General features: G+C 41.4%; 3 protein-coding genes across 3 annotated transcripts; all 3 read left to right on the plus strand.

The window, feature by feature from the left end:
• Positions 1-8318: 8318 nt before the first annotated feature.
• Positions 8319-10897, plus strand: LOC104426371 (bifunctional monothiol glutaredoxin-S16, chloroplastic). The gene is made up of 2 exons (XM_010039392.3): positions 8319-8802; positions 10137-10897. Exons 1-2 carry the CDS (start codon positions 8407-8409, stop codon positions 10638-10640), a joined length of 900 nt encoding a protein of 299 aa, XP_010037694.2. The 5' UTR covers positions 8319-8406; the 3' UTR covers positions 10641-10897.
• Positions 10898-16763: 5866 nt separating this feature from the next.
• Positions 16764-24027, plus strand: LOC104426372 (phosphoinositide phosphatase SAC8). The gene is made up of 20 exons (XM_039305452.1): positions 16764-17187; positions 17445-17519; positions 17902-18029; positions 18110-18201; positions 18327-18384; positions 18955-19011; positions 19161-19194; positions 19448-19528; positions 19610-19716; positions 20375-20461; positions 20603-20680; positions 20994-21058; positions 21992-22090; positions 22203-22302; positions 22540-22648; positions 22741-22813; positions 22889-22982; positions 23106-23192; positions 23610-23676; positions 23783-24027. Exons 1-20 carry the CDS (start codon positions 17010-17012, stop codon positions 23908-23910), a joined length of 1797 nt encoding a protein of 598 aa, XP_039161386.1. The 5' UTR covers positions 16764-17009; the 3' UTR covers positions 23911-24027.
• A 1084-nt stretch (positions 24028-25111) lies between these two features.
• Positions 25112-25852, plus strand: LOC104426374 (protein ZW2). Its single transcript, XM_010039394.3, has one exon. It carries the CDS (start codon positions 25112-25114, stop codon positions 25850-25852), a length of 741 nt encoding a protein of 246 aa, XP_010037696.1.
• The last annotated feature ends 1116 nt before the right edge of the window (positions 25853-26968 follow it).

Consider the following 26968-nt stretch of genomic DNA (forward strand, 5'->3'; position numbering starts at 1 on the left):
CCACCGCCGCCAACTCCCCTCTTTCTCTTAAACCCAAATCTAACGAGGGTGTCTTGCCCTTGCCTATGGCTAGCAAGGGTCTATTGGCAACCCTTGCCAGCCCGGAGGAAAAAAAAAGAATAAAGAAAAAAAAATTATAGAAAAAACTCTACAAAATTATTAAAAATGTCAATGTCAGTATCGTTGTGCCACGTAAAACGGTTGGTATCCACGTCGGCAATTTTCAATTTAAATTGGCCAGATAGACAGAATTAGTATCAACATAAAAATGTCTAGAAATAAATTGGTCAAATTGAAATATTTAGTACTGAATCAGTTCCAATACGATGAGTGTAGGATTTTTTTTTTTTTTTTTGTACTTTTCCCAATATCCTGCATAATTGCCCGTCTTGCACGCACTTATGTGTTCTTGTATGACCTGTCTTCACATTTATAAAATTAACATTTAGTATTGTCAATCATGCATCATACAACGAAGGAACCATTTAGATCTAGGAAATCGAATGGCATTTTAGGATATTTCCTTCCATTAAAAATATATATGAAATACTACATTATCTCGTTTTCTTTTTTGATTTTATTTCTAGAAAGACAATTATAAACCTTAATCCTCCTTTTTATCAAGTCAAAGGGAGGAAGTCGTTAAAACTTCATTATTCCATCAAATTATATTGATGATGGTTAGCCTATTGGTGTTCCATGTGGAGCATATAAATAACAGGAATAAATCTATTAGAGATCTTTGAACGTTTTCAAATTGTTTGACATCAAATAATGATATGGCAATCCACATTGGTTAGAGCCATATGACTGCTGACCTAGCTTGCCAATTGCTGATGTAGATTACAAACCCGAGAGAGAGAGAGAGAGAGAGAGAGAGAGAGAGAGAGAGAGGTGACAAAGGCTATTGAGGTGTTAGAATATTTAAGTAATAAATCAGGCCTTCATCTAACAACTTAAATTTTTAAAACAATTAGCAGTAGTCCAATGTAATATCACGTTACATCAGAGTTGGAAGTCTTGAGTTCAAAATCTTACCGGATCCCATTTGCCTCATCAATTAAATTTCCACGCTTAGTACTAGGCAAAAACCATATTAAGCGTGAAGAGGCATATTAGAATTTGAATAATAAATTATTCTCTCGTCTAACAATTTAAACTTTTAGAATAGTTGGCATTGATCTCACGTAATCTCATAGGAGGTAATGGCCCATTTCCGTTGTCTTTGATAAGCATAACATGCGTGCACAAAGAGACCCTGGCCATCGCTTGCAAGCATGTTCCCGTAGCCTTGCACGCACATGGATCTATGCGAGGCTTGCACTCGTGCAACTCTGCCTCATATATGCGCATGGTCAATCTGAAGCGAGGTTAATTCACATGTCACATCTGTTGTCGACAAGGGACAAAACCTCGCCTCTTTTTTTTTTTTATGACCCAAGGAACCCCGCGCATCGTACCAACACGGACAGCCTCTTATTGATCTGCAATTATGCATCACTTATTGAGGAAGAAATTCTCTTGGTAAATCATTATCACAAATCAAACAATATAGCACTTGAAGGATTCATCCGAGTATTATAACTCATTCTTAATTAATGCTACCTACTAACATTTGCACTCCTCTTTCCAACTACCGCCCAAGTATCGATGCACTCGCTCCAACAAACAAAGGGAAATTTAATCCCGCAAGCATTCATTCGAATAAGAATGATAGAGTTGATCTCCTGAAGGACGTGCATCCTCATTCTAGTCATGGACAATTTCAATTACTTTTCTCATTCAGAAGAAATTCAATCCTAATTCGGGTCGGACCCAACAACCACAGAAGTACAAGATATAATGCACCTGATCAACGAGTCGAGAAGTAAGGAGGGAAAATAATGCCACGTGAATGATGGGCAATTAGAAAAAATAGCGCCTTTGGTTTAGTTAGCGATGATCATGAACGCCACCTGTACAAGACTTGTCTGAATTTGCAATTGAAGGCTTATAAAATGTCAGCATCGTACCGTAACTGAAAAAAGTCAGAACTTGTTAAAATAGGGTCAAAATGAGAGCAAGCGTCGATGTCCATTTCTTTCTCATTAGATGTTGTGACTTTGAAATCTTAACTGGGATATAATCAAATGTGAATTAATTAAAAAAGTTACTCCAACAGTCTTAGACCAATTAAATGGGATACAAATTCAATTCTTTTTCAATTTTACCAATATAAACTTAAATTTTTGCATAAAATTCCATTGTCATTATTCTAGCTAATTGTTGTTGAAAATCGCTTATTAGACGATTTATAAGTTGTCTATGTCAACATCTTATGTATGGCGGTCGGTATTGAGCATCACATTGGTAATTTTTTGAAGCAATGGCCAAAAAGACTATATTGAAATTTTGAATAAGATTTAGGACTACATTGATAAAATTAAAAAAATTAGGAATGAATTGATAACCATGTTTAGAAAATTTTGTGGTTGGAATTTCTTGGCAACATATGATAAGATTAGAGAATCTGCATACTTAATTCATCCTTAATTAATACATATAGTGGATTTCTTTTTTTTCCTCACGAACTCTTTTGTGGTTTGAAATTCATGGAACACAAAGTTTGAGCAGATTCTGTCTTATTTACAACTAATTGAGTTGATAAGCAAACAAAACGTTCTCGACCATGCATGTACTTTCATTTCACCATAATCGAAAGAAGCTTTCAAATTAGCAAATATCAAACCAAGAGAAGCACAAGAGGTCCCTCCAAGAGTTCACCAAGGATCATCTTGTGTAACCACTAGAGGCGTTAAAAACCGAACCGAAAAGTTTACTTTTCATTAAAGACCGAAACTTTTTTAACTAGTTCAGTTTTTATTAATTTGGTTGACCGAACCAAACCAATAAAATCTATAAAAAAAATTTATTTTATTTTTTCTATTATTATTATTTTTAAAATCATTTTTTTTCTTTCCTTTTCCTTTTTCTTTCTTTTTCTTCTCCTTCTTCATTGGCCGTCGCCGACAATAGTAGCGGCCGCAATCGGCCAAAGGCGAGCTATAGTCTCACCACAAAGCCGATTCGGCGAAGTCGAGCCTTGCCGCCTTGTGGCGAGACTCTTCCTCCCTTAGTCGTGCAAGGCCAAGCTTGCTCGATGCAGCGAGTTCAAGCCCTGGCAGATCTAGCCATCTCTTAAGCCTCTCCCAACTCATTGGATCGGCAAAGTCGAACTCGCCGCTCGCCGGCGTTAGGCGAGCTCGGCCTCACCACAGGCCAACGAAGCTCGACCTCGTTGGAATCTAGCGAGTTAGAGCCTCACCGCCTATGGTGAGGCTCTAGCTCACCTTGATCGATCGCCAACTCGCCGTTGTGGCTAGCAACCAGCCAATGAAGAAGGAGAAGAAAAGGAAAAAAAAAATTAAAAAATCGATTTTTAAAAAAATAAAAAAATTATTGAAAGGGGTGCATGTAGAAAAAAAAAAAGTAAAAGTAAAAACCGAAAAACCGAACTGAAATTAACCGAGATTTCTATTTGATTTGATTTCGGCTTGGATTGGATTTTGATTTGATTCAATAAATTTCCTTATCGGTTATGTTCGATCAGTTTTCCAAAAAAATCAAATCGAATTGAACCATTTACACCCTTAGTCACCACCAAGACCACACGATCTCTCAATGTCATACTTTTCGAAATATGGGGAATTCTTTAGGCGATGACTATCTGTTTTTGACTTGTTTGAAGAGGTTGATTAATTGAAATACACTCAAACTAATTCATATACCATGAAAACGTCACGTGAGAAAACCAATGTGGAGGCTAAGAGAAGTACAAATTAGCAATAATAACATGTCGTCAGCGGCAGTAATTTACTAATGGATAGGGATCCTGTCCGCTAAAGAATAGTTGGAAATGCTCGAGCTACTTAAGATTGTCTAAATTGCCTGCGTACTTTAGGGAAAATTATTGCAATAACCTAAACAGTGGCATCTCTCCTCTCTTACTCTCTCTCCCACTTCCCTTCACCTCCATCTTCGTTGCGATCACATCGCCGCCACGCTGCACCGTGCAGTGCAGTCATTGCCGCCCACATCTCGCCGTGGAGGAGGCGGTGCGCCAGTGGCATCAGGGATGTACGGCTAAAAGGGAAAGAGGAAAAGGGAAAAAGAAGGAGGAAAGGACAAATTTCGGACATCTTATTTCCACTTATATCGGCGTGTGAACTTTTCGAGATGGTAGGTTGAAAATGTTCTGACCCCCACGCACCCCATATTTTTTTTATCAGTACGTTATTTGGTTAAAAATAAAAGACATCCTTTACCGATGGAGTCCCAAACCAATCACACACGAATTTACAAGAAGCACTTAAATTGGTTGGCTGGTAACCCATCTTTCATGTCCAGGATGTTAGGGATTAGCGTTAGCTAGTCGACATTATGATGAAAGCACCGTGGAACATCGTCCCAGAAAAATCACATCCAAGGGGTCAGCAAATGTAGGGTCGTCATCAGTTTGCTATTTTGCCATTTCAAGCTATTCCAGATCTCTCGACCCCACCCCCACAAAAGGCTTACGTTCTCCTCTTGATCTGAACGTGGTAACTCACGCACTTGCGGAATCATTGTCAGCCCAAAGTGGGGACGTGCCTTGCAAATGCAGTCTTCAATGTGGTGTCCAGACATTTGAACTTCGGTCCATGTCGGCTCAAGGTCGATTAAATCGGATGTGCTGACGTCGAGAAAGTAATTAAAGATTTGAATAAATTCGGAAATGACAGTTGTAAATCTAAGTTGAAAGCCACCACTGAACAATGGAAAAAGAAATTTAAGGGAATGTTGGTCTTACATCTCTAATGCTAAAGCTCAGGTTTCCATCCCATTCCCTTCCCAAACTTGATTTAGCTCCAAACTAATTAATTCCTACGTTCGCCACCATCTCCAAAAGCACATCCCTTTGTATTTTAAATATTCCTTATTACTTAAAATGCGTAGAGTATAAGATCTTATCATATAACGCTGAGAAAATCTTAAGTGCTATCGAAACATCACGTGACTATCTACCTAATAATCATAAGTTAGTAAGTTCATATAAAAATATATTTTTTGGAAGGAAACTAATGAAATTCATAGCACTCACTCTCGGTCATCCATCTTTGTTGCACTAGCGTCAATGGTCCCCGCTGCTCACTTCTCAACATCATCACCTCTCTCTCTCTCTCTCTCTCTCTCTCTCTCTCTCTCTCTCTCTCATGCATTGGACAAGGTTAGGGTTGGAGCATCGACGAATTGAGCAAGATGATGGACTAGTGGTGGGATCAGGGAAGACGGCTAAATAGGAAAGAAGTAAAAAAGAAAAAAGAAGAGAAAAGAATGATTTTGGGACATCTAATCCTACTTGCATTGGTGTGTCATCTTTTCAAGATGGTAAATTGAAATTATCAACAAATCCTGAAATTAAAAATACTCATTCCTTTTCAAGCCGATGCAATTATGGAATTAGTCAATACTCGCGTAGATGTTTTGATTTGCACAAGAGCAAGAGATTAGCCACAACACCTGGTGCATTTTTTCAAGGGTGCCCTAAAGTCCCTCCACTAAATCGTAGTAACTAATCACTTCAAAGATCTCAGTCAAAGCAGGCATACGTCAAAGGTGAATAACTTTGGGGTTGAAAAAGACTTCCTTTACCAATCAAATCCCCAACAATCGCACAAGAACATACAAGGAGACACTTCAATCTTTGGCTAGTAACTCATCTTTCCTAGGCAAGCTATCGGGAATTAGCTTAGCTAGTCGACAAGGTATTTGGTTCAACTTTGGAGGAAAGTTTTTGGAAAAATACAAAAACCTTAAGGTTAAATGGATTTTTTTGAAATACAAGTAATGTTTGATAAAGTATATTTTAAAAGCACATTAGAGATCAACTTTAGCAATCTTTTTTTTTTTTCTTTTTAAATCTCAAATTATTTGCCGAGGGAACTCAGCCATTGATGGGCCAAATTGGCTGCCGGCCAACCACCACCAGCCAAATCTAGCTTACAACCAACATCTCTTGAGGTCACTCGGGGTCGCACAACCTCAGGCATGGCTGGTCGACACCAAATTGGTTTGCTGACAGCCAAATCTAGCCTCGCCAATGAGGTAGCTAAGGTGGTGACATTATTAGAATTATGAAAGTTGAGTGAGGCCAAAGTTGAAAGGGAAAAAAAAATTATTGGCATCTCGAAAATGCAGCATTCCAAAACACCTTCAGAATTGCTTGGGGCTAAAATTTTTTGGAAATGCAATTATATTTTTTCAAAACTATTCAAAATAATTGGCAAACACCATTAATTTTTTACCAAGGGTTTTGGCAATACTAAATCGAACGCACCCGACATCTTTGGAATCATCATTGGTTATTAGCTTACCATTTGCTTTATCTAAGCTATTCCAGCTCTCTAGACCCCACTCCCCACGCAAGATGTTCTCCCTTGATCTAAACGTTTTAAGTCACGCATTCGCGGAATCTTGCCTTCTAAATGACCAAACCAAGGCACAATCCGTGCAATTGATGAAGAATTAAGAGATGAGATTCCTAACCCAGATTTAACTCCAAACCAATTGATTCCTACGTTCGTCTGTGTCTCTAAAAGCATATCCCTTTATATTCTTATTGTTACTTTACTCAATGTGCATAGAGTTGAAGAGTTTATCATAGCAAGTCAAGAAAAGTTTTTAAGTGCTATTGAAATATCACGTGACTATCCATTTAATTGTCACAAGAAATGAGTGCTATCAAAACATATTTTTTAGGGAAAATTACCCGATTAGTCCTAAACATTATTATACATATGCCAATTCAATCCTAATTTTTTAAAATTGCAATTTAGTCCTTAACTTTTGTACAAATTTTAAAATATAGTCATTCTCGCCAATTTTGCTAAAAATTGTTAACATAATAGTTCAATTATTACTAGCTTTCCTACGTAGCACACTACCATATCAGTGATTTCCAATTAAAACTTATCAAAATGACTACTTAGAATTTAATGCAAAAATTTTATGATTAAATTGCAAAATTAAAAAAATTATAATTGAATAGATATCCATATAATAAATGCAAAACTTATTGAACTATTTCTCCTATATTTCTTGGAAGGAAGTTGATAAAATTCATAGCACTTAAAGTGCTTCGTCGTGGATGGCGGCTGCCTGATTAGAAGATCACGTCTTGATCTGCAAGTACCTAAAGTTGCTTTTATCCAAAACGATTAATAAGGTAAAAGCGAGGTCCGATAACCTAAAGTTACTTTAATCCAAAACGATTGATAAGGTAAAAGAGAGATAACGTCCGATAACCTAAAATTACTTTTATCCAAAATGATTGATAAGGAAAAAGAGAGGTCCCATAACCTCGGTAAAAATCTGAATGAGGACTCGAGGAGATCAGCATAGTTTAGTCAAAGTCAAACTCAAAGTAGAACGGCCAATGTGATGCATGGGTTTCCAAATCCTTACCATGTTTTGTTTTAAAGATATTTTGTTTGCTTTTTTTTATCCATTTTACTTCGCTTTACGTGAATAATACCAATTATTTTAATTTTACTCTTTGTTGATTAAAAAAAAAAAAAACTTCATTGACATAATTTATGCCGTTACCCTCAAAACCTACTCTATTAGGGTTTTTCATTTTGGGAATGTGGAACTGACCGTGTTCCCAACCGAACTTTTTTTTCTTTTTCGTTTTCTTCATTTTATTATACACACACATAGTACATGTATATGTCAAACATCAACGCAGAGTACATGCTAGAAGATAATATGTTTAACATATTCAATTTCAACAAATATTTTCTATTTTGAAAAGAGAGTAAAAGAACTTATTTAAAGCTACAAGTAAGCCGATTCACAACAAATTCGGTTCTGAATTTTACCAAGGAACTAGCCTTGCAAGTTTTAAGTTCCAAATTTCTGAGGTAGAACTCACCAATACAAAGTATAGAACCTAGAAGAAACTGATCAAGACAGATTCCCAATTTTTGGAACTGAGAACCGAACCAATTCCTTTATGAGCTAGTATTAAACCGAACCAACTATATATTAGACTTTTTGGCACTCCACAAATATCACTCTCATCATGTTTTTCAGGAGTAAAAATTCCTTTATTTCTGCGTCATCAATATAGTTCTTAATAATCTTACAAAAAAATCACGCATTAGGTCTTAATAATCTAACTGGTGCGATCCAACACCACCAGCTGACCGACAGGAGCACATATCTTGGGCCACATTTTTATCCTCGGCCCAATCCAATTGGGCTTGGGCCCAACAACAGATTGCAAATCCGAGAAAGCTCGGATTTCCTGCACTTCCTCTTCTCCCTCAAGAGTCAAGACTGTCTGTTAGCAGCAGTTCCTTCCGGCAACCACTTCCTCCGGCGACAATGGCCACCAGCACCGTCGGCCTATCTCCCTCGCCTATTCGTTCGCTCACTTCAAGCCCGTCGCTTCCTCCTCGAGCCCGAATCGCTCCTTCCCTCCCCTTCGCCTCCCGCCTCAAACCCCGCCTCGCCCTCTCCCCGCTCCCCGCGGCGCCGCGCCGCCCCGCCGGCCCCCGCCGCTCCCGCGTCTCCGCCGCGCTGACGAGCATCTCCGAGACCGAGCCCGTGTCGGTGCCTGCCGATTCCGGGGAGCTCGCGGGGAGGTTTCCCTCCGCTTCCGGTGTCTACGCCGTCTACGACGGGGCGGGCGAGCTTCAGTTCGTCGGGATCTCGCGGAACATCGCGGCCAGCATCGCCGGTCACCGGAGGTCCGTCCCCGAGCTATGCTGCTCCGTCAAGGTATAGTCTTAACGGAGAATAATGAAATTGCAATGCGTGGATTGAAATTATTATACAATTGGGCAACGCATTTGTGAATCTGCTTCTCGCGTAACAATGAAGTTTGCTGAAAAGTGACTATTTTCTTTGGGCATGAATGTGATGGGAGGTTGATCTTTAATCGAATGGACGAATTGGAGCTGAACCTTTTTGGTTACTTGCTTCTGAAGTTGTGTTGAAACGCAAGATTGACACCTTTCCTTTTTGGGAGTAGAGCTTTCGCCTTTGGTTAAATTCCAAGAGGCTGGACTGCATCATGTCCAAATGGCTGAAAGTTGTTAAAGCTTGAGAACTTCGGATCGTGTGAAACCAGACTTTCTGCGGTGAGATGGTGCTTTAGTACACCAACTTGAACTGATTCTAGCAGAGGTCTAAGACGAAGTCATGGAGTTACATGGTTAAAGAATTTTTGGGTGGTGATGTTGCTTTAGATGGATTTGGCATAGTCTAACAGGATGATATAATCATTTAGTCATTAGTCCTTTAAAAACTTTGTTTGGATTTTGGGCTGTGAGATACAATTAATCTCGATGCTAGAACACATTAGGAGGAAAAAGGTGGTATGTCTTGTAGGGCACATTGATCTTGGTAAATCGTGCATTGGAAGGAAATGGTTAATTTTCATTAGTATCAGACAGACAATGCAACAAGTCCAAGTCGGTATACTCTGTATGGAGCAGAGAATATGCATCAGATACAAAAACATGATGTGAGAAGAAACTAGTCCTAACATAACTCTGATGATTAGATAAAGAGAAGTGCATGCCTACTTCTAGACATGTGGTGAAATGTCACGTGGTGCATTGGTGTGGATCTCCTGCAATTCTTAGTGTTCTTGTCGGGGCTTCCTTCTGTTTCTTTACAAATCCCAGATTTTATGTGGTTTCAGGGATTAGCATGGAGACATGGCAATAATTAATAGTCTTACAACTTTTTAGAAAAAAGGATTAAATCCATATTCACTGTCTCCATGCAGAGGGATGAGAGGGAGGACATGAACTTTTTCAACATAATGGGCTCACCTATCCCTGAATTTGTTAAATGATCTTCAATACAACTTATGGGGTGACACTATTATTCTAGCTCAATAGAGCAGAATCAGAGAATAAGAAGCATAAAAATTGCTTTAGCTTGGCAACAAGAGTACTTAGCCTAGTCAACTAAAGTTCATAAACAATGAAGATTTTATTTTGGGATACCACTTTTTTGGCTCCATATTTGGATATAATTGTGAGCTTCTTTCTTTTGATTGGATGATATTAGTCAATTCCGAATCTTTTGATATACCTTTTCAGGTTGGTGTTGTTGATGAACCTGATAGAGTGGCTCTCACTCAAGCATGGAAATCTTGGATGGAGGAACACATGGCAGCCACTGGGAAGGTGCCACCTGGAAATGAATCGGGAAATACCACATGGATCCAGCAGCCACCCAAGAAGAAGCCCGATCTTCGCCTCACACCTGGCCGCCACATGCAGTTAACCGTCCCTCTGGAGGAACTGATTGATCGGTTGGTCAAGGAGAACAAGGTGGTGGCCTTTATCAAAGGATCAAGAAGTGCTCCGATGTGTGGGTTCTCACAGAGGGTTATTGGCATCCTAGAAAGCGAAGGGGTGGATTACGAGAGTGTCGATGTGCTCGATGAAGAGTATAACTATGGTTTGAGGGAGACACTTAAGAAATATAGTAATTGGCCCACATTTCCACAGGTCTTTGTGGATGGCGAATTGGTAGGGGGCTGTGACATCTTGACCTCCATGTATGAGAAGGGTGAGCTCTCTGGCTTGTCTAAAAAGTAAAGCGTAAGATTTTGTGACTGCTTTCATGTTGAGATATAGAGTGAATACTCTGAGAGCTCATCCTGGGTCAACTTGAGTAAATTGTTTTCCCAAATTTTTATGTCAGTTGATCAAATGTAACCATTACTGAAGCAGATTTAAAAGAAGTTCTCTGTCGATGAGTTGTCTGGGTATGGTTCATTTTTCTCTGCTCGTCTACTTCAGCTGGATCTTGTTAAGGTTTCTCCCTACATATTGCTACTATTCCTATGAGTCAATTCTGACAATATGGATGCTATTTTTTGCACTGCTGGAAGGGTCACTCAGGATGCTGTTTCATCTTGCGGTAATGTTTTTGCCTGACGAGAATTGAATGTATATTTGATTGATCTTTGCAAGCGCCATGACCTTGTAAGTGCAGTTCTTGTGAGTGCAGTTTGTATAGAAGTGTAGCGCTTTGCAGTTTACATAAAGCTCTTCCGAGCAAAGGAGGAAGACCTAGTTAAATCCCTCGGACTATCTTGCTTTTTGCCTTTTACGTTGGCTCCATTCTTCATCTGATTTGTATACCTGATGATTGATCAGAGGATTAGCTAAAGCATACCTTGCCTTTGGGACATAACACTTCACGGGGTTCATCCGCTATTGCATTTTGGTAAATCATATAGAATCTTTTAACCGTGGTGGTTAGCCTAGTAGATAAAAATCAATGATCTCTCTCCCCTCTAGTCTTTGTCGGTTTCGAGTTTGGACCCATTTTACAGGAGTAGTTCTCGCGAACCTAGGTGCCGATGTTGGTGAAGAGGATTTTATTTCGCTAGCATTTGGTGAGGTTGCTGGGAGGGGCTCTCTCTCATTTGGGGTATAGGCTGCAGGGCTGTCCGTCTGAGATGTAGACCTCACAAGCAGTAGCTATAGCTCAAGTTGAATAATCCAGAATAGGCATGGAACTTAACACCAAGGAGGTTTGTTGCCACCTATTTGCCCCTTCCGTCTTTTAGCTAATTTAAGGTAAAAAAAATTAATCGTGCTACTAAGTGAAGCAATTTATTACTGTCTTTTTATGGGATCATTCACTTAAATATTTTAGCTACCAGAGAACCGATCAGGAGCATTTTATGGAATTTCTAAGATGAGCACATTGAAGCAAGTTGATAAGGAGTACAAGAAAAGCGTTTGCGTGAACGTGAATTTCTTAAAACTTTGGGTGTCGGCAAAGTGTCATGTATGTGTCACGGGCCTAGAAATGGACGACCCGAGAGGTTCCCCAAGGTCGACTCCAACTCACCCGTGGACTTCCTGCTGTCACTCGGATTCCCACCAAGCCTTCTCCCCGAATTGCAAGGGCGGGCGAATATGTCATTAAGCTAAGATTACGGGAGTCTGTTCCCTTTATTTATGTCGGTAGTTGGTAGACGACATTATGTCGGTAGTTGAGGCGGTGCGATCTCGTCCGCCGATAGCATTCTAGATCAAAGGTTGTAATCCGAGGCCCTCAACTATAAAAGGGGTGTCCTCCTTCATTTGTAAGCATCCACTACTTCCGCAATACAAAGCAAGTCTTCTATCCAGAGCTCTTCTCTCTAGATCCTTTCTCTCTACGATCCGGGTAAGGCGAGCGAGTGAGCGTTCGACTGTGTAAGGCTTGGCTTAGGCGCTTTGGCGGTCCATTCCGATCCTAGAGTGCCCGAGTCGCCGCGCGGTCACGATCCTAATCGATCGGCCCGTGACAAGTGGTATCAGAGCTAAAGAGAGATTCGCTTCCAAGAGATTGAAGAGCGCCAACTGTTTGAAAGAATGTCGAGCCATGATGCGGCTATAGTTGGAGAGATTGTGCCTGGCATAGACACGCGCAGCAAGACAAAGAAAAGAGATCACTCGGTGGATGCTGCGGCTACGTTCGATGAGAAGATCGGGAAGGTTCGGAGTGCCGTGCTCGAACTCATGGAAGGTCTTGACGACGTGCGGGACCGGATCATGGAGGTTGAGGGCTCGCTCCGTGAAGACTTCACGACCGGCATCAACCAAGCCACGGCTCCACTATTTGACAAGGACGAAGCTCTCGAAGCATCGATCGATGGTTTGAACGAGCGCATCCAAATAATCGAGGAGGTAAGCCCGTGTAGGGACGAGGTCGAAGCCATGAAGGCGGAAATCCGAGAGCTCAAGACCGAGCTCGCCCTATGCAAGCTGAGCATCACGAATGGTGCGGTGCCTGCTCAAACGGTGACCAAGATTGAGGTCCCAAAGCCAAAGGAGTTCAAAGGCAACCGGTCCGCCCAAGAGATGGACAACTTCGTGTGGAGCATGGAGCAGTACTTCGGCGCCGTCAACATAAACGATGAGTCGATCAAGGTACGAACCGCTTCCATGTTCTGTCGATACGGCGATCTTTGTGGTGGCGTAATAGGTGCGATGAGATTCGACGAGGCGCCGATCCGTGTGCACATGGGACGACTTCGTGCGAGAGTTCCGAGACTACTTCTTCCCCGAGTTCGCTCAACAAGAAGCCCGAAGCAAGCTCCATCGCCTCGAGCAAAGAGGTACGGTCCGAGAGTACGTGAAGGAGTTCACGGAGCTCAAACTCTAGATTCGCAACCTGAGCGAAGAGGAGGCTTTCGGAGCGTTCATGGATGGACTCAAGCCATGGGCACAACTTGAGCTGAAGCGGCGGGACGTGAGTAGTCTTGCGCGTGTGCGCGAGCATGGCCGAGTCACTCGTCGACCTCACCGAGTTGAACCGAGAAACAATCGAGCAAGAGGGCGGAGGTCGGATCGACACAAAGACGACACGAGAGGCACTCCCCGAGGCGCGCCCGATCAAAACGTTCGAGCCAAACCATGGGGAGAAGGGACCTCTAGGCCGTCCTTCCAAAGAGGTCGACCACCGATCGACTACGCGAGTAAGTTCGATCAACCTCCGCCCTCTCCTTGCTTTATTTGCAAAGGTCCGCACTGGACCCAAAAGTGCCCACAAAGGGGCCGTGTCAACGCCCTCCTTGCCATCGAGGAAGAGAAGGAGGAGCCCAAAGAAGACAAGCGGCAGATCCGGATTGGGGCTGTGAAGAAGATCAACTCGGTCCAAGCCCGATCGCCGACCAAAGAAGAAGGAATCGCTCCAAACACCGACATGTTCTTTGTGGAGGTCGAAGTGGGCGGCCGAACGCTTTACGCTTTGGTCGACACCGGCGCATCCAACATGTTCATGTCGACCGAGGTCGCAAAGGTCTTGGGTCTACACGTGGAGCCATCCGGGAAGTCATACAAGCCCATCAACTCGGGTGACTTCCATGGCGTTGGAGCAACACCCGACGTGGACGTCAAGATTGGCGGATGGAAGGGACGAACGTCGTTCGAGGTAATCCCTCTCGACGATTATGATCTCATACTTGGCATGCAATTCTTCGAGAGTGTGGGAGCCATGATCGACATGAGGACGAAGTGTATGATGATCATCGACAAAAAGTGCCCATCGATGATCCCCATGATCAAAGGGGTGGTCGACACCAAGACTATCGCGTCAATCCGACGCCTCGACAAGAGCTTGAAGGCCGTCATGCGCATCAACAAGCTGTCCGAGGTGAAGCCGCCGACCAAGTTGGATCCGACTCCAACACACGCCATGCCTATCCAAGCACTCTTCCCCGAGGTTGAGTGTGCACCGCGTGCTCCGTCCAAGCCAAAGACCACGCCACACACATCCGACTTCATCATGGAAGGATGTGGTCCTTCGTTCATGAGCGTCCGAGCGAAGAGAAACAAGCACAAGAAAGATCGTGCCAAAGCCCGCAAGGCTGCTCGCCGAGCTGAGAGCAACGAGGACGTCGCTCGAATGAGTGGGGGAGAATGTCACGGGCCTAGAAATGGACGACCCGAGAGGTTCCCCAAGGTCGACTCCAACTCACCCGTGGACTTCTTGCTGTCACTCGGATTCCCACCAAGCCTTCTCCCGAATTGCAAGGGCGGGCGAATATGTCATTAAGCTAAGATTACGGGAGTCTGTTCCCTTTATTTATGTCGGTAGTTGGTAGACGACATTATGTCGGTAGTTGAGGCGGTGCAATCTTGTCCGCCGATAGCATTCTAGATCAAAGGTTGTAATCCGAGGCCCTCAACTATAAAAGGGGTGTCCTCCTTCATTTGTAAGCATCCACTACTTCCGCAATATAAAGCAAGTCTTCTATCCAGAGCTCTTCTCTCTAGGTCCTTTCTCTCTACGATCTGGGTAAGGCGAGCAAGTGAGCGTTCGACTGTGTAAGGCTTGGCTTAGGCGCTTTGGCGGTCCATTCCGATCCTAGAGTGCCCGAGTTGCCGCGCGGTCACGATCCCAATCGATCGGCCCGTGACATATGCCTCCATCAAATCTCAAAGGTGGGGCTATTTCCACACTCTTTACATGTTAATTGACCAAACTATCCTTTAAATTTCTTAAGCATGCATTAACATTTAATAACACTTTTATAGGCTAACTGGTTATTCATGAGTTTCTATTTTCCTACCTTGATATAAATTTAAAAATTTCTTTCGTTTCTTCCCTTACACCTAGCTTGAAGAGATCAACTTCATCAAAATGGCAAAAAACATTCCAAAGGTGTATTTACATTAAGCTACAAACTTGTTTTTGGAATTTTTATTCATCTGTTCATTCTAGTCTTAAAAAGACGGAAAAACATTGAAAAAGAAAGAAAAAAAAAATCAAGATTTTACTTATTTTTCAATGTTGAACCACGAAGAAAAAGTTATTAATACTGCTTGTAATACCATATTTTGGGATGATTACATTTATGTAGAGTGACTGAACCATGCCCCCAAAATTTTTCTATAAATGCTATAAGTTGAATATGAAAAAGATGTAACTGGATTAACACTCCGATCAAAATTAATTAAAACTTAGATATAAAAACAAACGAACGATCTCCTACAAAACTTAAATTAAGAACATTATATATTCAACAAATTAACAAATTCATGATCGCAAATTAGGAAAATGTTTTTTTCCTTTGAACATAATTTTTCTTATAAAGTCCTCATCTATTAGTACTGATTTAAAAGGACGGAAAATATAAGCTAACTCTTTCGTTATTTTGGAAACTTAGCAAAAACATGGTTTATGAAGGAGAGAGATGATGTGATTAACTTCAGAGAGGGATAATGTTAGAATATTGAACCAAATCTTTATAATTGGAGGGTAGGTGGATTAGTTAAAACTAGAAGAGTGTGTTTTAAGCCAAAAGGGTGGTGAAAATAGACTCACAAGCCTCAAATTAGCAAATTCAGTTGTAATCTGACTCTCTTAAAAAATCCTCTTACAATTTTTACTTGATAGAAAACCTCAAGTGAGAGAAAAATTCTTTATCTTTCAAGGTTATGTTTGGTGGTCAAGATGAAATTCACAATATGATAAAAATTTATCATATCTTGCATTTGGTATTTGCTCAAAAAAGATAAAATTGGATATAAACAAAATATAAACTGGATAAAATTATTTTATGAAAAATAGGGGATAAAGGCAGATAGAATTTCCAATATCCATAATATGAAAGTTTTTCTCAAATAACATATTTCTTAAATTAACAAATTAAAACTATATTTCAATATAAATAATATTTGAACTCTATTATAAGAAATTCAAAATAACAAAAAATAGGAATTTAGTTTTCTAAATTTATTTTATTTATATTTATATATTCGAATTTAAATATTATATATATATTCAATATAACAAGGTGGAATTGTGGTCAAAATTTAAGTGTATATTTGTCTCTTTGTGGCGACATTAGAGTCTAAGTTGCTGGCTGCCCCAGACATGTTGAATGCCACTTGCAATTACATAAATAAGACTTTCTGTGCATGAATTCATACAAATATGGATAAAATCTTGGAAAACTCACCAATACAATTATAGCACAATACAATATATGGATCTCTTGTTCCAACCATGCGCAATCTCACCATTGAGCCCATTGCAATCTAGCTCGAGATCCCGCTCGAAAGTTCAATTTGAAATGTCAAGTCCCCTAATTGCTCTAATTGGAGTCGCAATTTCACATTCGCATCTCCTTAGCGTGATATAGGGTTCATCCGGTCAAGTAGATCGGGAACTTTCGAAGGTTCCCGTTTCGGGAGTTTCAATTAGGGTGGGGAAACGTCCTTTCGGGACAAATCGGAACACGGCGGTCTGCCGTGGCGAGTCGTTCATTTTCGCGCACGGGCGGGGGTCCCCTTATCCGAAAACGCCAAAGAAATTTCATCTGGTCATCCACACCTGCCGAAGGCGTGACGACTCGTTGTTGCGACCGTTCTCCATCGTTCCGGGGCGCGCCCTCTCTCTCCTCTTCTCGCACGACGCGGACGACGCCAGAAATCCAAAATCCCTCGATCATTCGTCCGATGGAAGGCGAATCATCTTCGTCTTCGCCTTCGTCTTCGTGTTCGGGCGGGTTCAAGCTGTACGAGGAGCTGGAGCTGCGGGAGTTCCGCGACAGGTTCGTGATCAGGTCCAAGGAGTCCCCCGGCGACGGCTTCTCCATCGATCGCCGCGACGGGACCGTCGAGTCGCTCGGCGACGGTGAGTTCTCGAGTCTTCTCTTCCTGTCGGATCTTCTGGTCGACGGTTTTGAGTTTTTCGCCTCTCGCCCGCGGTGGCTGGGATGGAATTTGGATGTGAAGGACGTGATTCTTGCTATGCATTGGTTTGTTATTGTTGGTGTTGTTGTTGTTGTATGCCTTTGGACATGTTTAGAGCTCAGTGGAATGACTGATAGCCAGTAGGAATGCTCTTGTGTTTACGATGGATTTAGTTATTACTGATGATCTGCGGAACAGGAGATGATTGCGCTGCTGGCCCTTCGAAGGCTTCGACGATCTTCGGCGTGGTGGGGACGATCAGATTGCTTGCAGGTGCTCTTGCTTTCGGCTCGAGAATGTCTTTCTGTTTTCGCGTTCTTCACATGTGTGCATTTGAATGCTTCCGAGCGGACTGCGTTTGTCTTTCAATCAATTGATCAGCCTCCACATAGTTGAAAGGATGAGCATCTGTGTCCAGGAGGTCGTTTCTGATGGCACAGTAGTTGAAAGGATAAGCATCTATGTGTTAGAGCTTCTTCTCCTTCTTCTTTTTGTTTTTTTTTTTTTTTTTTTTTTTTTTTTTTTTTGGGACCATAGACTTAGAGCTGATTTAATTCTAGCTCAGACGATTAAAGTAATCGCTCTCAATCATAACTGCTTGGTCACTAGTTGTTTGTCTGCATTGCTTTTTAGCAATTTAATATTCTTTTTGCAGGGACATACATGCTTGTCATCTCTTCCAGAAAGGAAGTTGGAAGATTTTATGGTTTCCCAGTTTATAGGGTGATGTCAATGAGATTTCTTCACTGCAATGAGGGTTTGAAGTTTTCATCTTTCCAAGAAGTAAAGTTTTCAACCTTAGGACCCTGGTGAATTAAAAGTCCATATTTGCCCTATCGTAATCATAATCTATTTGCATGCAGAAAAAAGATGAGGCTTATTTCATGACATTGCTGAAATTAGTAGAATCAACGCCAGGGTTGTACTATTCATATGAAACGGATATCACATTGAAGTAAGTCTACAAATCTCAATCATCCTTTGCACTTGATTGTTGCTTTCGTGGAATGAAATACAGTGCATTTTTGGATATTTGATGTCTTCAGCTGACATTGTGTAACCTATTGCTATTTTCATTAGCTTACAAAGAAGATTTAAGTTAGCAGATGGCTGGATGAAGAAACCAATTTGGAAACAGGTTAGTTTGCATATTGGCCTCATTTTCAATAACTTGCTTTTAAAACATGTTAAATCATGCTATGAGGATGTAACTTGCATGGTTACTTCAACTTGCATTATAAATTTCAGTCTATCGGGACTAAGCTACTTTTCACTCCTTATTTTGCTGTGACCAATCTTTTGTATTGATGTCAAGTCTGTAAATCCATTTGCTTTCAAATACTTTAGGCAAATTTTAAAGAGGAGAAGAAGTAACTCTTGATACTTCATTTTAGATAGTTTGTCAACTTCAGGAAAAAAAAAAAAAAACTTTCATTTCAATTTCAGCAAGCTTGATTTCCTGGCACAAGCACTGTACGATCCATGGTTCAAGAAACATGCAAGCTAGCTGGATCATGGTGTCCTCAAACTTCAATTTTATCATGAATCTACTGTGATGAGCCCTTTCCTATTATTGAATTCCCTTAGGTTGAACTTTGCATATGTGTTGACCAGCCTTTTCAGTTCTCATTGAATTTGATTTACTCATGCATAAAGATAGGAGATTATTTAGGTTTGTGTGAGATTCTGATTTCAAGATGCATTTCAGGCTGACCCCAGATTTGTATGGAACAAGAATCTTTTGGAGGAACTTATTGAGCACAAGGTAAGCTGGACATTGAGTGTTTGTTGTGCCATTTAAGGCACTTTTCACATGCCCTAAGAAGTGAGGAAAATTGTAATTCCAAATTATCTATTAATGTGTTTCTATAATTATACTTAACAGTCTGATAAAGTTAAATTTTCCACGTGCAGCTTGATCGGTTCATTCTTCCTCTTCTTCAAGGAAATATCCTTAATAGTCTGTTGCTTCTTTCTCCCCTGCATATTTATGAGCTTTGGGATGAGGGTTTGTGTGTTTACGTGTGTTTTGGCTGTAATTTGCAGCCAGTTGTACTGCTTGTTTGTTTGATAGGTAATGAGATTTAAACCTCTTCATCTGGAAGTTAGAAACGACGGTGATTGCTAGAAATAGGAATGAGAAATTCAGTCATTTTAGTATATTTTTGAAAGACACCATGTTTTCATTTGACTAGATTTAAGCTTTCAAGTTGCACAGTTAACGCTCAAAAGTTCACCTGCCACAATGTCGTTAATTTCAAGAAGGTGTACCAGGCGATTAGGTAAGTCTGACGTGGTTATATTATTTGCTATCTCCATGTGTGGTGGGATGCATGACTGGGGACTGAATTATGGTGTTTCAGGAACAAGAATGTGGAGAAGAGGTGCCAATCTAGAAGGAGATGTTGCTAATTTTATTGAAACTGAGCAAATTTTAGATGTTGAGGGTTTCAGATCTTCCTTATTGCAGGTAATTCTTCTAGATCTGCTGGATTGTAAATGGGAAAAAATAGTCTAATACCTTGATATTTCATGAATCTGGAAGTTATCAATTTGTGCTCGGCCATCAATGACAAACTTTTCCATGTGCAGTTCTGTCTGTCTCTGTACCACTTTGTGATGTGACTAGGAGACATCTGTCAAAAGCTTCCTAGTATTTTAGAAAAAAAGAAAAAGAAATTGGTGAATGTCTTTCTGTAGGTTTCTTGCAGAATACACCTTATGGAGATTAATGCATCTATAGAACATCCTCTGAACTTCATAACCTCTGAATAGAATCTCCTCGAAGTAAAACTTGAGCATGGACATCACCAAAGTTCTTTTCTGTTTAACTGAACATAATAATGGTGCTAGAGGAGGCAAAAAGAATTCTTCACTCCTTAGGATGACTATGTCGACAGGTTTAAGGTTGTGCTGTTGCTTGTTGAATATGATATGACCTGCATGGTACTTGTCTTTCCTTTGGTATTTAGCCAAAGAGGTTCCAGAAATTCATAATTGGATCATATATGGATCCATTAAATTGGATGTCTAGGGTAGCTGTTGTCACGTTGAAGTGAGAAAAGCAACTTCATGTTTCAGCTTTTATATCCAGTTGTTAGTTAATGTCCATTTGTTTCCGTTCACAGGTTCGAGGATCAATTCCACTTCTTTGGGAGCAGATTGTGGATTTGAGCTATAAACCACAGCTTAGACTCATAGATCATGAGCAAACGGTACGTTCAAAGGGATTAAGTTTTCGCCTAAAAAAGGAGAGTGATATCTACAAGAACAAAGGATCACGATGCTGTACTGTTATTTTCTGCATTTGCAAGTATAAAACACAGTTATTTACGTCTTTATATGACATCACACAGTCGAAAGTTGTGGAGCGCCATTTTAATGATCTTTTCCAAAGATATGGAGAGACGATTGCAGTTGACTTGACTGATATGGTGAGTAGTTTGTTCTCTTTAATTCCTTTAATTCTGCAAAGCATAAATTAATTTCATGAATAGTGTCACAGAAGGAATGAGACTATACAACTAAATTGGCTATTTGGTTTAGGAGGTGTGGTCAAAATTTCAGTAAATGCCATAGCCAGTAAATTTCACTCCACTGACCCCAGTGCTAGTTTTGATGATCTTTATGATAAGTGGATTTTTTTATCACAACTCATTTTCACTAGGCTTTGATCTCCATGCCAGGCTGCTATCCACCACTTTGTAATATAGTTGTAATATAAATCTGTTTATCTTGTTGCTGTAGCATGGTGGCGAAGGTGAACTGAGTGCAGCTTATGCTGCTGAAATGCAGAAGCTGCCCAACGTGAGGTGACATTCTATTTATGTCTTTGTACTCTCAGTCATTCCTATTTTTCTGCCAAGCTGCTAAGTCATATGTATTCTGCTTTATCAGAAGGTATTTGTACCTAATATATACTTCCTCTGCACGTTATCCTGTGCTTTCCATGCCTCTGGCTGGTTCTGAAAACTCATGCCCGTACCTTGCCTTACCTTTTTTTCTTGCACCTGGAAGTACCACTATTTTAAGGGTAAGTGCCCCCGGGGGGCACTTTTTGGTACACTTTATTTGCAATAATTCTATTTTCAAGTCACTGACTGTGTATAACACAGCACAATTAGTACATTGGAAACTATAAAGCATCCTTAATTAGTTGCTTAACAAGTGCCCTTAGGGCACTTAACGAAGTCTTTATTTTAATAATCACATTCTGTTCAATTATGGAACAAAGAACACCATGACTATTCTTTGAAGAAAATGGAAAAAGAACAGCACAAGTTCTTAGACGAAGTGTTGAATACCTGTTTATTCTGAAGATGGCGCTTAGCTCATCACGTTCTCTATCTGTTTCATTTTTCATGGATGGTCTGTAGCAAGGTTGGAAGTGTATCTCCTACCATACCTGAAATGCTGCTTAAATTTGTTCCTTATGATTTGGAGATCGAATCTAGAAAGAATCTTTTAGCAGCATTGAATGAGCTTTTGTTTGTAATCTTTCACAATAAGTTTGTTTTGATACATCAAGTTATTGGTGAAGCTCCATTTAGAATCATCACTGAAGAACTTAAAGTGCTTTGTTTTAACACTACATTCGTTTCTTTTTCCAAGAACTTCTCAAATGACTAAAGCATTATTTGGACTCTATTAAGCTTTTTCCTGATATTTTGCATGGGAAAGATGAGGTGCAAGATGGAACTTTTTTGTATTTGGTCAACTAAGCTTTTCCTCCTGTGCAATTGCAGATACATATCTTTTGACTTTCATCGGGTCTGTGGCAGCTCCAACTTTGAGAACCTGGAAATTCTATATGAACAAATCTCTGAGGACTTTGAAAAGCAAGGGTAAAAGCAAATCTTCATACCTAGAGTCTTCCTGATTAATTTCGCAGAGCATGGGTATGCTTGCTGGCTATATATACTACTGGTTTTAATTATCATTGTTCCAGCTGAGCAGATACTTCCTCATTGATGTGGGAGGAAAGATACTAGAGGAGCAGAAAGGAATTATCAGATCCAACTGTATTGATTGCCTTGATCGAACTAACGTAACCCAGGTTAGGTCATTTGTCTGGCAATGTGCACTAAATCATAGTACCGACAGCATCTGTATAAATCAATGACTATGCTTCTGGGAAATAAAGTTGACAGTTTAAAAGACAATATAATAGGATCATCTGCATCTCTTCCTCTTGAATACTTTTGTACGTGAGATAATTTGTCTGTCTGCTCAGTAGCTTAACTAAGTGACAACACTGTAGTGCTAAGTGTCTTGCATATTCTGTTCCCTACAGAGTTTTTTGGCCCAGAAGTCTCTGGATCACCAGCTGCGGCAGATTGGAGTGCTCACTTCAAGCGAGTGCATTTCCATGTTCGACGAAGACTACAGGAAATTTAGAACATGTAGGACTTAGTTCTTTTTTTGTTTTTCCCCTTTGCAATGAGCTTACGAGTTGATGATGTGGTTGATTGTTCTGATCCATCGCCTTTGTCAGTGTGGGCAGAGCAAGGTGATGACATAAGTCTTGAGTACGCTGGGACTCATGCGCTAAAAGGGGATTTGGTTAGGTATTTGATGACAGACTTTGTAGTTATGAAGATTTCTTTTCTGGGCAGTCTGATTCTACAATGCTGCAAATGCAGATACGGAAGACAGACTCTAGCTGGAGCAATCAAGGATGGGATGAGTGCTCTGTCGAGATACTACTTGAACAATTTCCATGATGGCATCCGGCAGGCACGACTTCTTTTCCTTCCCTCCATTCTTTATATAGTTAACACTGATACCTTGTCTTAAATTAATTCGGATTTCGAATACGTCTGGGGTTTTGCCTGAGGAAGTTCATTGTCTTCTTCACAGGACGCAATAGATCTTGTGAGCGGGCACTATACAGTTAACAGGAACGGTCTTTCTCCTTTCCAGCTTAATGGATTCGACTCATTATCGGTAAGTGATCGCATTTTTTCCTCTTGATATATTGTTTGCTGTTAACAAGTTAACCGCTGAAATACGGACTAGGAGGGCGTCTCACAGTCAAAATAGCATTTGATTAAACGATGCTCGCAGAAATTGATATTTCTAAGAAAGTGCATTTTAACTTTCGGCCTATATTTTTCCCATCGTTTGGCGGACTAAATGCTGGTTCCTTCATATGGATGAAAGGGTATGGTCGGTTGCTGCAGGCTTTGTAGCTTCATATGGAAAATGTGAAAAACAATAACAGGAATAAAAGCAGTGCCCATTATTTCCAATATCAACTCCGTTGCTGTCAATCACTAACCCGATTACTAATTAATATAATCAACTAGTGGCTCCTGCAATCACGATCTAATGAATCTTTGCCGTGTCGATTGAATCGTGTAGTATCTGCCTATAGCTTCAGCTTTGCTCGTTGGGGGTTTGACGATGACAACCTTAACATTGAGCCAAGGTACTTGTGGTTTTTGTCATCGCTTTCATTTCAAGAGAAGCTCACGGACAACTTCTTGATCACTTTATTCTCTATCGTTTTCTTAAATTTTGTCTCTCTGGCACAGCTGGACGGAACTCACAGCAGTTCTTGACTTCCGTTGTCTGCGCCGGAGTGGCTGCTGGAGTAATGGCAATGGTCAAAGTAAACGGGAGAGAATTCTGTTCTAGACCTCGCTTGTGCGGGCTATTGTAAGTCCTACGCTGTCTCACACGGATTAGAAAAATTGTACAGCGCCGTAACTTAGGATTTGCTTGCTCATTATCATCATACTTGCATCTCAATATAAATTGACAATTCCACCATCCCATAGATCGAAGTCTTAGAACGATTATTTTACCTCGTACGGCTGCGGCAACGGCAACGGCAACGGTCGACAGCGCGGCCTTAGAAACCAAGTGTGCTTGCTTTCATCTGCTGAATCGTTTGAGGTCTCTAGATGAGGTTGCCTCGTAAGATCCCTGCCTACCGAGTTACAAGTATGCATCTGTTTCAACACGCTCGTCTCCGTTAGGAACAACTTGGGCTGTGTTGTTCGTCGGAAACCCGTCGAGTATCGACTCTGTAAGATAGCATTTGAAAAAGCACAGAGCACTTATTGCCTCTTTAAGTATCTCCCAAACTTTTGTCGGCCTTGTTAAAGTGTCGGTTTCGCTGTTGCACACAAAGCAACGCACCAGCTCGACGGTCAGTTTGGCGTTTTATCAGGATAGGGACACATGCCCTTCATCAATCTGTCCATGTTGCATGTGGGCCACGTGTCGGTCCCTAGGACTTGACTAGAAAGTATCCGACCTAGCCTTTGCCTTTGCTCGTCCTTTTTTGGTTTCAACCACGGCCACCCTCCACGCAGGGATTCCTCTACCTAACGTGCTCGAAATCACAGTAATGAATGGTACTCCGAATTACAAAGATTATCGGACGCCGACAGTTTGAGAAAGACAAATTGCACCGAAGCCTCTCTCATCTTCAATTCTCTCCCTCCGCCACATATTCTCTCTTTCCACTTGGCGAATAACACCACAGACCACCACCGGTCACCTCGCGCCGCCCGCTTTCTCAGAATTCGCTCGCAAGTGAGCCGTCGTGTGGTTCCCGTCTATAATATCTGTTCTTTTTCCGCTGTGACCTGACAGATCAGAGCGAGAGCAGCCTCTAACGCGATAAACCTACCTTCCTTTGCAAGGTTTCTATTTCAGCTCTTCCTTTCCCGCTAAGAAAAAGAAAGATCCCTTCAGCCTCTTCTCCACCTCGCTTCTATAAATCCTCCCATCGCCCCTCTTCTCAGATCGACACCATTCCTTTGGCCGTCTCAAGAACTAGGCAAGACCTAGAAAGAAGAAAAGATCTCTCTCAATATCTTTCTATCTGTGTGTGTGTCTCTCTCTCAGTGTTTATGTACCCCTCTGGGTCAAGAAGGAACCACACCAATGGAGACCCCAAATCTCTATCCTTCGAGTCCTTTCTTGAAGCTTGGTTGGTCCGTCAAAAACGCTACCTGGAAGAGCTCCTCTCGGCTCAACACAGCTCCTGCGAAGTGCGCCAAGACGATCATCTCGAGCTGATCCACCGGGTCCTCTACCATTATCAGCAGTATTACGAGGAGAAGTCGAGGGTTGCGAACTGGGACGTGTTCCTCGTGTTCTCTCCCCCCTGGCTCACCAACCTCGAGCGCGCCCTCTTGTGGATCGCGGGCTTCAGGCCAAACCTCTTGTTCCGCCTCGTCTCGTCCTCCGTCAATGACATGACCGAGGACCAGAGTCGGAGAATGGATAGGCTGGTCGCGGAGACGAGAATGGAAGAGAAAGCGCTCAACGACGAGCTGGCAAAGATCCAGGAGAGAGTGGGCGCTCCTCCTCTGGCCAATGCGATCAGGCGGTACGGAAGGACGGCTCAGGACGGCGAGACGGCGGACGGCAGCGGTGACGACTCGGCACTCGGCGGGTTGAGGAAGGCGTTGGAGAAGGTGGTGGCGAATGCGGACATGCTGAGGGCGACCACGGGGGAGAAGGTGGCGTTAGTATTGACCCCTCCTCAGATGGTCAAAGTTTTGGCGGCGGTCGCGCAGCTCCAGCTCAAGGTCAGGGGCTTGGGATTGCAGAGAGATGCTGAGAAAGGGCAAAATGGTGGGAATTGACGTCGTGAGCATGGGAAGCGAGATTGGCTGTGCATCACCGTTCTCTTCTTTTTTGTTTTTTCCTAATTCTTGATTTGGGGATGTTTGGTTCTCAAAGATGGTTTGGTTCGGGTGTTTGTTCTCGTCGAATAATTTAGCAAGGATTTTTGTAACGAATAATCTGGAGTACTTCTTAACTAAAATCTAAGAAAATGGGAATGGTTAATCGCTGATTACACATAATAATTGCGCGGGTTTAGTTGGTCAATCTGCATAGGCAATGAAGAGGGTATCAGTCTATATAGCAATTAGGAAAAGGCGAATCTGTGCAAACCTTCTACGTGCTGTGGAAGTATAGGTCGATAAAAGATAACGAGAGCTCCAGTGATGGATAAGTGATGACGCCGTCTCGAGATGAAAAAGATAAAGATGCTCTGAAATGATTGCAGCCCATCAACCAATTCAATGGGCATCCTTTCATAATGGAATCTGGGCTTTTGCCCATCTCTTCCATCCCCACCTCAGGGCACCCTGGGGATCGAGCTGGACTTGGCCCAAGCACTACTGTTTCGGCGTGCGTTGCTTCAACAGCAACAAAAGTCTGACCCAAAGAAAAAAAAAAAAAAAGCAACAAAAGAATAGAAAGAACATAGGAATGCATTTCTAGGCCGGATGCGTTATTGCTAACTTAAATACTACATGGGTTCTAATCTTTCCCCATGGTAGTGGATGTCTTCCTTTTACACAAACAGTCCTGTATGTTAGTTTCTGATCGGACGTGTCTAATTATGTTGCTCGGGTAAATAGGGAAAAAAAATGTACCATCACGCCAGAAGGAAACCAACTGAGAAATGCTTTGCTCCTAGTATATAACCTTTGTCAAGGGCGGAATTAACAAAATCGTAACGCCTATGTATAGACGATAGTTACAGAGAGTATAATGCTTGAGGAGGAAATGTCACTAGAACTTGTTTACCACGTGATGTGTTTGTTTAGACGAGCTAATCATTCGACAAATGATTCCCACTTATTTCAACAACCAATTAAGGTTTGTCGGATCACATGACATGTTTTAAGTTTGAATAAGCTCGTTTAATGTTTCTTTGAGTGCATTCACGTTCATGCGTGCAACAACTT

Source organism: Eucalyptus grandis, chromosome 11 (assembly GCF_016545825.1).
Source record: "Eucalyptus grandis isolate ANBG69807.140 chromosome 11, ASM1654582v1, whole genome shotgun sequence".
NCBI lineage: Eukaryota > Viridiplantae > Streptophyta > Magnoliopsida > Myrtales > Myrtaceae > Eucalyptus > Eucalyptus grandis.